Source organism: Lepidochelys olivacea (assembly GCF_965140295.1).
Source record: "Lepidochelys olivacea isolate rLepOli2 genome assembly, chromosome: 28".
Lineage (NCBI taxonomy): Eukaryota > Metazoa > Chordata > Testudines > Cheloniidae > Lepidochelys > Lepidochelys olivacea.
This window is the reverse complement of record NC_140438.1, coordinates 1,957,463-1,968,505: the sequence shown is the minus strand read 5'-3', so window position 1 is coordinate 1,968,505 and position 11,043 is coordinate 1,957,463. Positions and strand designations below refer to the sequence as shown.

The window sequence follows — 11,043 nt, the reverse complement described above, 5'->3', positions numbered from 1 at the left end:
GATTGTAGCTGTCTGGACGCGGCGCGCTTTCTCCAGGGACCACTCCCCACCCCCACTCCCACCCTCACCCTTCTTTTGTTTGGGTCGCCAGTTCCTCTCCGGATCCACCCGTGTTTTTTGGGGGGTCGCGCTCCCCGGATCCACGCGCGTTTTTGCTTTGACCCCCCCACACCTGCTGCTTTTTTTTTTGAGGGGGGGTGCTTCGTTTGGGTCGCGCGCCCCCTCCCCCGGATCCACGCGTGGTTTTTGTTTTGTTTTTTTTCCCCCTTATTTTCCTCTCTCCTGGGTGGCTCGCCATGGCCAACTCCGGGCTGCAGCTGCTGGGCTTCGTGCTGGCCCTGCTGGGCTGGGTGGCCCTGATCGCGGCCACCATCCTGCCTCAGTGGCGCATGTCCTCCTACGCCGGGGACAGCATCATCACGGCCGTGGCGGTCTACCAGGGGCTGTGGATGTCCTGCGCCTGGCAGAGCACGGGGCAGATCCAGTGCAAGGCCTACGATTCCATCCTCAACCTCAGCTGTGAGTCCGGGGGGGGGACCCCGCTGCAATGGGAGGGGACCCCGCTGCAATGGGAGGGGAGACACTCTCGTGACTTCTGAGCCCCCTCTCTGCCCCCCCCCACTCCCGTTCGTGGGGAGCGGTCCCCCCCCTCCCAGCGCTTTCCTCGCTTCACCCCCCCCCCCAAGCCACAAAGTCAATATTTGCCCAACTTTAGCTGATAAACCCAGCGCGCCTTTATAAACAGTCGCTGGTTTCCCCCCCCCACCACGCACACCCCTCACCCCCCTCCCCGCGCGCCCCCTCTGCTCTCCCAGTTTTGCCCCCCCCCACGCACACCCTTTCTCCCCCCCCCGCAGCACTCCCCCTCCCCGAGCCGCCCGCTCCAGTTCTGGGGCCCCCTCTGCTCTCCCGGCTCTGGGGGGGACCCCCCCCTCTCCCCGCGCGCCCCCTCTGCTCTCCCGGCTCTGGGGGGACCCCCCCTCTCCCCGCGCGCCCCCTCTGCTCTCCCGGCTCTGGGCCCCCCCCACGCACACCCTTTCTCCCCCCACCCCGCAGCACTTCCCCTCCCCGAGCCGCCCGCTCTAGTTCTGGGGCCCCCCCTTCCCCGCCCCACGCGCGCCCCCTGTGCTCTCCCGGCTGGGGGCCGCCCCCCGCACACCCTTTCTGCCCCCCCTCCCCGAGCCCCCCCCACTCCAGTTGTGGGACCCCGCCTTTCCTGCCCCACACGCGCCCCTTCCGCTCCCCCCTCCTGCCCCGGCGCTCTCCTTTAGATCTGCCTCCAGCCCCTACAATCCCCCCCCCCCCCCCGGAGCAAACCCCCAGGTATTTCCCTGGCGGGTTGGGGGTTAAATTTACCCCAATATCCCCCCCTCAGTGAGATGTTAAAACCCCGTTAAATTGGGGGTGGACGGAGAACCCCCCCATCTAGTGGGATTGCAAAGTCTCTTTAAATTGGAGGGGGGGCGTTTATAGCTCTTTTTAAAGACCCCTCCCCCTTCCATTGATGAGGTGTGAATTAAAGGGGACCCCCCCTTCCCCCTCCCCAGCTCTCCTGGGTTTGTAGATCTCCCCCCCACACACACACACTCCGCCCCTGTACCCTTCTCTCTTCCTTTCCTTCCACTGGTTCATTCCCGTCTTCTTCTTTCTCTGTCTTCCTCCCGCCCCCCCGCCCCCCCCCCAGAACCGGTTGGATCACCCCTGGGGCCTCGCCCTGCTGCTGAGACCCAGGACAAAGGGCGACATGAATGGCCCCCCCTCCCCCCGCCCCACTCACTCACACAGGTGGACCCTGGCTGCACCTGCAGGCTGGCGGGGGCGGGGGGGGGGCTCTTCCGCGGCTTGAATTTCCCGGGATCAAAGTCCCCCCCCCTACAGGGAAAACAGCCCCCCCAGAGAGCGCGGGGAGGGGCTGATCTGGGGTCCAGGAGGTCTTGCGGGGGGGACACACTCCTCCCCTTACACATTTACCTTTCTTCCTCCCGTTCTCCCCCCCCCCGCAACTTGAAAAGAAACAGAAACCCACCCACCCCGACCCCCCCCCCCAAAACCAGCAACAAGGAGGTTTTTCAGACCCTCCGGAGAGCTCAGATCGTGGCTGCAGGGCGAAGAACACAAAGAGGAAGTGAGGGCCAGTGGTTGGAGGCTGGCACTGGGGCAGGACTCCTGGGTTCTTTCCCGGGCTGTGGGAGGGGAGTGGGGGCTGGTGGGTCAGAGCAGCGGGGGCTGGGAGCCAGGACGCCTGGGTTCTCTCCCCTGCTCTGGGAGGGGTGTGGGGGCTGGTGGGTCAGAGCAGCGGGGGCTGGGAGACAGGACGCCTGGGTTCTCTCCCCTGCTCTGGGAGGGGAGTGGGGGCTGGTGGGTCAGAGCAGCGGGGGCTGGGAGCCAGGACTCCTGGGTTCTCTCCCCTGCTCTGGGAGTGGAGTGGGGGCTGGTGGGTCAGAGCAGGGGGGGCTGGGAGCCAGGACGCCTGGGTTCTCTCCCCGGTTCTGGGAGGGGAGTGGGGGCTGGTGGGTCAGAGCAGGGGGGGCTGGGAGCCAGGACGCCTGGGTACTCTCCCCGGTTCTGGGAGGGGAGTGGGGGCTGGTGGGTCAGAGCAGGGGGGGCGGGGAGACAGGACGCCTGGGTTCTTTCCCGGGCTGTGGGAGGGGAGTGGGAGCTGGTGGGTCAGAGCAGCAGGGGCTGGGAGACAGGACGCCTGGGTTCTCTCCCCTGCTCTGGGAGGGGAGTGGGGGCTGGTGGGTCAGAGCAGCGGGGGCTGGGAGCCAGGACTCCTGGGTTCTCTCCCCTGCTCTGGGAGTGGAGTGGGGGCTGGTGGGTCAGAGCAGGGGGGGCTGGGAGCCAGGACGCCTGGGTTCTCTCCCTGGTTCTGGGAGGGGAGTGGGGGCTGGTGGGTCAGAGCAGCGGGGGCTGGGAGCCCGGACTCCTGGGTTCTATCGCTCCGGGCAGGGAGTTTATAACAGTTCAGGGGAACAATCCAGCCACTTTAATCTTATCGGGCTGCGTTATTTGGGAAAATAAACTCCCTTCATCCAGCCCACGATAGGAGACCTAATCGCAACCACAGGGGTCACAGGGGCCGTGGCCCTGCGGGGTGGCAGCCCAGGGCTCCCTACCAGGCCTGGTACGCCCTTCATCCTCAGGTACTGCTCCTCCTCCTCCTTGGGGAACCTTGCTCAATGTCTGAGTGCAGAACAGGACCCAAAAGTGGGAGCCAGGACTCCTGGGTTCTCTCCCGGGCTCTGGGAGGGGAGTGGGGGCTAGTGGGTCAGAGCAGGGGGGGCTGGGAGCCAGGACTCCTGGGTTCTCTCCTTGCTCTGGGAGGACAGTGGGGGCTGGTGGTTAGAGCCTGGGGGCACAGTGAGGGGAAAGGTTATCTAATGATGTGTGAAGAGCTCTACGGGATTGCAGGGGGCAGGGCTGTGTCTTGGGGGGCAGAGGATGGTGATGTGGGGGGCTGACATGGGAACTTAGCGGCCTCAGTCAGGGCAGTAATGGCTGGAAGGTAAAACACCACACCCAGGTTATTTCAATCTGCTCCTGGACTGGAGGAACTGGATGGGGCTTGGAGAGCCTGAGGGTGTTTATTGAAACTCAGGGTGACTCCCCTCCCAGAGCTGGGGAGAGAACCCAGGAGTCCTGGCTCCCAGCCCCCCCTCGCCCTAACCGCCAGCCCCCACTCCCCTCCCGGAGCTGGGGAGAGAACCCAGGAGTCCTGGCTCCCAGCCCCCCTTCGCTCTAACCACCAGCCCCCACTTCCCTCCTGGAGCTGGGGAGAGAACCCAGGAGTCCTGGCTCCCAGCCCCCCCTCGCTCTAACCACCAGCCCCCACTCCCCTCCCGGAGCTGGGGAGAGAACCCAGGAGTCCTGGCTCCCAGCCCCCCCTTGCTCTAACCGCCAGCCCCCACTCCCCTCCTGGAGCTGGGGAGAGAACCCAGGAGTCCTGACTCCCAGCCCCCCCTCGCTCTAACCACCAGCCCCCACTCCCCTCCCGGAGCTGGGGAGAGAACCCAGGAGTCCTGGCTCCCAGCCCCCCCTTGCTCTAACCGCCAGCCCCCACTCCCCTCCCGGACTGGGGAGAGAACCCAGGAGTCCTGGCTCCCAGCCCCCCCTCGCTCTAACCGCCAGCCCCCACTCCCCTCCTGGAGCTGGGGAGAGAACCCAGGAGTCCTGGCTCCCAGCCCCCACTCCCTCCCCAGGATTTTTCTGGCTCTATGGCCGTTTCAGTGAAACTGCCTGGCTCTGGTGGTTCCCGCTGTCTCTGGCGAGTGGGGAGAGTGCTGAGGGTGGGGCTGGCCGGGGACAGGGAATTGAGAGCCAACTGGTTGAGTCACCCTTGGGTGGGGGGCGGTGGGGGAGGGAGAAAACTCAGTGGCTGGCGGGAAGCAGGAGCTGGGGTGTTTGTCTTTAAATTTATGCAGCGCGGGGGCAAAGTCCCCTGCTCCGCCTCCCCCTGCCCCCAGGTGACAAGACACATGGCAAATGGAGGATTTCACCTTGCAGGTGCAGAACAGTTGGTGACGATCCTGTCCCGCCCCCCCCCCCTGCTTTGTAACGGTGGAAACTGAGGCAGTGAGAGGGTGGGACAGAGCCAGGGAGAGAACCCAGGAGTCCTGGCTCCCAACCCCCGCCCCAGCTCTCACCCACCAGCCCCCACTCCCCTCCCAGAGTGGGGGAGAGAACCCAGGAGTCCTGGCTCCCAACCCCCCCCAGCTCTCACCCACCAGCCCCCACTCCCCTCCCAGAGTGGGGGAGAGAACCCAGGAGTCCTGGCTCCCAACCCCCCCCCAGCTCTCACCCACCAGCCCCCACTCCCTTCCCAGAGCCAGGGAGAGAACCCAGGAGTCCTGGCTCTCCCCTCCCCCCCAGCTCTCACCCACCAGCCCCCACTCCCCTCCCAGAGTGGGGGAGAGAACCCAGGAGTCCTGGCTCCCAACCCCCCCCCCCCCAGCTCTCACCCACCAGCCCCCACTCCCTTCCCAGAGTGGGGGAGAACCCAGGAGTCCTGGCTCCCAACCCCCCCCCCCAGCTCTCACCCACCAGCCCCCACTCCCTTCCCAGAGTGGGGGAGAGAACCCAGGAGTCCTGGCTCCCAACCCCCCCCAGCTCTCACCCACCAGCCCCCACTCCCCTCCCAGAGTGGGGGAGAGAACCCAGGAGTCCTGGCTCCCAACCCCCCCCAGCTCTCACCCACCAGCCCCCACTCCCCTCCCAGAGTGGGGGAGAGAACCCAGGAGTCCTGGCTCCCAACCCCCCCAGCTCTCACCCACCAGCCCCCACTCCCTTCCCAGAGCCAGGGAGAGAACCCAGGAGTCCTGGCTCTCCCCTCCCCCCCAGCTCTCACCCACCAGCCCCCACTCCCCTCCCAGAGTGGGGGAGAGAACCCAGGAGTCCTGGCTCCCAACCCCCCCCCCCAAGCTCTCACCCACCAGCCCCCACTCCCCTCTCAGAGCTGGGGAGAGAACCCAGGAGTCCTGGCTCCCTGCCCCCACCCTGCTTTGATCCTAGATTTCCCTCCCGGAGGCAAATTTCAAGGAGCTGGAAGGAGATGCGCTTTACCAAGCTTGTAATTAACCCAGAGCATCTATAGCTTTAGGCTAGTACAGTGACAGATGGTTGATGAAGTACTCTAGATTTATATGGAGAGTGGGGTGTAGTGGTTAGAGCAGGGGGGCCTGGGAGCCAGGACTCCTGGGTTCTCTCCCTGGCTCTGGGAGGGGAGCGGGGGCTGGTGGTTAGAGCAGGGGGGGCTGGGAGGCAAGACTGTTAAGAGGTAGACCAGTGGTCCATCTAGCCCAGTGTCCTGTCTTCTGACAGTGGTTCAGCGGGATTAGCAATCAGCATCTACTCTCAGCGTCTGATGCTCGGAGGTTTAGGGACTCCCAGAGCACGGGGTTGCACCCCTGCTCTTCTTAGCTCGCAGCCCTTGACAGACCTGTCCCAGGAACTTCTCAAACTCTCGGTGGAAACCAGTTATGCTTTTTAGCCTTCGCCACATTCCCCTAGCGAGGAGTTCCACAGATCGACGGCACCTTGTGTGAAGAAACACTTCTTTTCTTTCAGTTGAAAACTGCTGCGTATTCATTTCATTTTCCAACCCCTCGTTCTTGTGTGAGAAGGAGGAAATACCACTTCCTTATTGACTTTCTCCACCCCCGTCATGATTTTATAGACCTATGTCCTACCCGCCCCACTTCGCTGTCTCTTTCCTAAGCTGAAAAGTCCTGGTTTTATTCATCTCTCCTCGTCCGGCAGCCCTTCCAGATCCCGAATCCTTTTTTGCTGCCCTTTCCTGCATCTTTTCCAATCCCGACAGATCTTTTCTTGAGACGGGGCGGCCGTATCCAGGCCGTGGGCGTCCCATGGGTTTAGCTCGTGGCAACATGGCTTTTCCCGTCGACTCCAAGATCCCTCGCTGGAGCGGGATCGGCTACTGTCGACCCCCCCGCCATGGTTTTATGGGCATATTTGGGATTACGTTGGCCCACGTGCGTTGCTTTGCACAGATCGGCAGCGGATTTCCTCTGCCGTTGGGTTGCCCGGTGGCGTGAGATCCCTTTGCCCCGCTTGGGGGGGCGGAAGTAGCCGGAGTAATTTTGTCTCCGTGAACTTTGCCACCCCACGGGGCACCCCGCTGAGAAGGACGTTGGCCAGCACTCATCCCATTGCAGAGCCCCCAGGGACCCCACTGTGAAAACTGACCCTTTCTTCTATCTTTTAACCTGTTAATGATGCCTGGGTTCTCTCCCTGGCTCTGGGGGGGAGTGGGGTCTAGTCGTTAGAGCAGGGGGCCTGGGAGCCAGGACTCCTGGGTTCTCTCCCTGGCTCTGGGAAGGGCGTGAAAGCTGGTGGGTTAGAGCAGGGCGGGCTGGGAGCCAGGACTCCTGGGTTCTCTCCCTGGCTCTGGGAGGGGAGTGGGGTCTAGTCGTTAGAGCAGGGGTCCTGGGAGCCAGGACTCCTGGGTTCTCTCCCAGGCTCTGGGAGGGGAGTGTGGGCTGGTGGTTAGAGCTGGGAGCCAGGACTCCTGGGTTCTCTCCCTGGCTCTGGGAGGGGAGTGGGGTCTAGTTGTTAGAGCAGGGGGCCTGGGAGCCAGGACTCCTGGGTTCTCTCCCCGGCTCCGGGAGGGGTGTGAAAGCTGGAAGCCAGGACTCCTGGGTTCTACTCAGTGTTGCCTCACGCAGTTTCTCTCTCCCCACTCCAGCTGCTCTCCAGGCTACGCGGGCGCTCATGGTGGTCTCCATCGTGTTGGGGGTCATCGGCATCGGCGTCGCCTCCATGGGCATGAAGTGCACCCGCTGCGGGGGGGACAACAAGGTGCAGAAGGCGCGCATCGCCATGACCGGGGGGCTCATCTTCGTGGTGGGAGGTGAGTCGAGGAAGGGGCCGGCGTGTGGGTAGCCACTGGGTTCCCAGGCCTGGAGTGGGTGGGAGCCCCGGTTCTAGCCCTCCCCCTCCCCCCGTGATGGGGGCTACTGGCTGAGGCCTGGGCGATTCATCTCATGCATGAAATTAGCAGGGAGCTGGCGCCCCCTGGAGGGGGACAGGCCCCGTGTCCCACTTCCACGTTCGAAATGCCACCTGGCTCCGTCTTTCTGAGCCCGTGTTTCTCTCCTCCCCAGGTCTAGCGGCGCTGATCGCCTGTTCCTGGTACGGAAACCAGATCGTGCGAGATTTCTACGACGTCAGGGTACCTGTGAACACCAAGTGAGTTGCGGGCTTCTCCCATGTGTGGCTCGAGGGGGGCGCTGTGGGGCAGGGAGCTGGGCAGTGGGCTCTGCAGGGGCGCTCTCCCTCGGCAGGCAGGGCTGGCCACAGGGGATTGTTTGCCTGGAATTACCCCCAAAATCATAAGCATCGAAGACCCCCCCCCACCCTTCCCCTGCTTCCTGGTGTGGACCCCGGTGTCTGGGAAAAGTCTCCGGGGAGGGAATATGGAATTCCTAGGTTCAGTCCCCCTGAAGTTTTCCTGGATATTTAGGGATTTTCCTCGGCCTCTGGTCCCAGACTCCTCTGTAGTTTCGTTGTGTGATTGTTAAATAGCCCCCCCCCCCACGAGGTGGCTGCATCTCTGCGCCGGACGAGGGATCCCCATATAACCAGCCGCCCTGCCCCAGAAGTGGCTGCCTCTTAAGGTTTCCTGACTGGAGGTGCATGAGGCGGGGCTAAGTGGAAAGGGGCGGGGCTGTACAGAACAGGGTGGGGCTATGGGGCAAAGGGGTGGGCCCACATCTGATCAGTCTCCCCCCCCCCCCCCGCCCCCTTTTCCAGGTATGAATTTGGATCGGCAATCTTTATCGGCTGGGCTGGGTCCGCCCTGGTCTTGCTGGGAGGGGGTCTCCTCTCCTGTTCCTGCCCTGGGAAATCGGGGTACAAGAAGTCGTACCCCAGGAGCAAAGCTGTTTCTCAGCCCCCCACCAACAGGGAATACGTCTAGCGCCCTGATTTGATGCCAGCTGTTCGGCCCGTACCCCTTTCCGCTGTCGACGACCCGGAGCCTGCCAAGGGGTTAACTCCTTGCATTGTGTGTGTGTGGAGGGGTTACCCCCGACTTAGGAATATCGGGGTGCTCCCGAACTCTGCACAGATGTTTTTAAAGGCATTCGTGCCCATTGAGATTGGTTTTTACTTTCCCACATTTTTGGGGGTGCAGTGTACTTGGGGCAGGGTTAACTGAATAAGGGGGGGTGCCCCTAAATTCTGTCCAGCGTAGCTTATTTGGTGGGGAAGGGGGTGGGGTTTTCATTTTCTAGACGGGGAGGGGTTTTTAAGACCACCGCAAAACAGGATATACCAGTAAAAAGCATTTCTTATGGGGCGTGTATATTCTGCCATACGTTGGAGACACTAGCATGGAGAGCCTTTCATTTTAGCTGGGGATCACCCCAATATAACTGACCCGACCTGTCTCTGAAGGGGGAGATCCCCACCCCAAAATCTTACGATCTGTCATTAAAATGCCCGCCCCCCCCCTTTAAGAGTCTCTCCGCATAATTGCTATGGTGGAATTGTATTTTGTTTTTTATTTTGTTTGCAAGGTGGGGGGAGGCCCTGTAGGGGAATTTAATGGCGGGGGGGGGCGGGGGAGAATGGCTTTATTTAAAAGCGCTCCCGCTCGTTAGGGGTTTTTAACGAATGATCTGTGCGTGGCTGGGATTCATGTGGTCTTTATCCTTTTTTGTACAGAAATTAAAACCTGTGTGTTTTGGAAAAGTGTCTGTCTGGGGTGAGATCTGTCTTTGGGGGTGCCCTCTAGGGGTGGGGTAGGTTCCCCGAAGGGGGAGACCAGTGTGTCCGCACTGCCCCCTGCAGGAAAGGTGCTGGCCGCATCTCGGCGCCAGACGGGTTCCCTGTTTAACTAGCCGCCCTTCCCCAGAGGTGGCCGCATCTCAGCACTGGGCCCGTTGCCCTTCCTTGTGCCCCCTCATCCTCTCTCTCTAGTTTAGGGGGGGTCCCTCATACTCTCCCAGAGTCCTCCCTCCCCCCGCCAAGGCTGTCTTCCTCCAGTTGCCATGTAACCCGTTTTCCCCTCCCCAGGCTGGGTTTAGGGCCAGATGACCGCTTGGGGGGGGCTGGCTTTGGGGGCGCCAGGCTGGGGAGGGGGAGCTGTTTAGATTGTCAATGAATTCATTGTCTTATGGGCCAGGGATAAATCATGCAGGCAGCGAAGTGGAGAAATGGCCGGCAAACGCAGTCAAAAATAAAGTATTTAAAAGTTTAACAAGGGGCGGGGCTCCGGGCGAGAGCGGTCCTGTTCCTGCCCCCCCGGGGTCCCCCAATCTCCCCCCATGCCAGCACCGGGTCGTGCATGTGCATTTCATGCCCATGGGAATTTCTAGGGATGGAACAAAACTGAGCCTGTCTCAAGCTGGGGGGTAGCGGACCGAGGGGCAGCTATTTTCAGGGGTGACCCCCCCCCACAAGCTTAAAAACCACTCCCCGGTCGGTCTTCTGACGTGCAGAGCTGGGCAGCTGAGTTACTCGGTGTTTGGCTAGAGATGAAAGAACCGGTCACAGGTGGACACGGATGCCCCTTGGCAGATCTGCTTGGCCCCCCAAGAATGTGACACCCCAAAAGGAAAAGGAGGGGGGCAGGGAGAGCCTGAAAGAGAGGATCTCCAGGGACACGGGGCGGGGGGGAATGGCAGGACCCCCAAAGAACACAATGAGTTTTTGTGGGGACCCCGTCAGGCCAGGTGCTCTGTGGGTCCCCACCTTCATGGAGATGCAGACCACCCCCAACCACACTGGGAGGCCACAGGGTGCCAGGTACCGGACAGCCCCTCCCTGCCAAAAGGACCCCCATGATGCAGACTAGACAGCCCCCCCCCGACTGAGATCAGGTCCCCACCATCACACCCGGTGGTCAACAGACACACAGTCAGACAGTGCCTTCAGGTGTCTGTAGAGACAAGGGATCCTGGCTCCCAGCCCGCCCTGCTCTAACCCACCAGACTCCCCTCCCTTCCCAGAGCTGGGGCCAGAACCCAGGAGTCCTGGCTCCCAGCCCCCCCTGCTCTAACCCACCAGACTCCCCTCCCCTCCCAGAGCTGGGGACAGAACCCAGGAGTCCTGGCTCTAAGCCCCCGCTACTCTAACCCACCAGATCCCCCCTTTGAGTTGGGATAGAGCCCAGGAGTCCTGACTCCCAGCCCCCCCCGCTGTAACCCACCAGCCCCCACTCCCCTCCCAGAGCTGGGGAGAGAACCCAGGAGTCCTGGCTCCCAGACCTGCCCTTCTCTAAACCCACCACACCCCACTTCAAGTTGGGATTGAACCCAGGAGTCCTGGCTCCCAGCCCCCACCCTGTTGGTTTAGCCCATAACTCCCAAGCACTCATCTGTGTCTCCAGCTGCCCTGCATTGCCCCTTACAGCTTCCTGCCTGTGATTGGCCCCGGGTTCAATCCGCCCTCAGGTGTGAATTACCTGAGCCAGGTGGGAATGGCACCAGAGTAAAAGAGGATCCGGAGCATGGGCCCCTCTTGATTGCTGCAGAGAGACAAGATGGGGGCTGGGCCCTGGCTGCTGCTGGCCTGGGTGATGTT

At 62.3% G+C, this 11,043-nt stretch overlaps 1 protein-coding gene across 1 annotated transcript; it reads left to right on the top strand.

Moving 5' to 3' along the window:
• CLDN7 (claudin 7) lies at window positions 1-9,210 on the top strand. The gene is made up of 4 exons (XM_084616306.1): window positions 1-519; window positions 7,202-7,366; window positions 7,620-7,704; window positions 8,269-9,210. Exons 1-4 carry the CDS (start codon window positions 297-299, stop codon window positions 8,432-8,434), a joined length of 639 nt encoding a protein of 212 aa, XP_084472432.1. The 5' UTR covers window positions 1-296; the 3' UTR covers window positions 8,435-9,210.
• Window positions 9,211-11,043: the final 1,833 nt, after the last annotated feature.

Bases quoted from the DNA above. Each gene is read 5' to 3' on its own strand.
- CLDN7 (XM_084616306.1), top strand. From the start codon at position 297: ATGGCCAACTCCGGGCTGCAGCTGCTGGGCTTCGTGCTGGCCCTGCTG. The intron at 520-7,201 runs GTGAGTCCGGGG...TCCCCACTCCAG, and splicing joins TTCCATCCTCAACCTCAGCT to CTGCTCTCCAGGCTACGCGG. The intron at 7,367-7,619 runs GTGAGTCGAGGA...TCTCCTCCCCAG, and splicing joins GCTCATCTTCGTGGTGGGAG to GTCTAGCGGCGCTGATCGCC.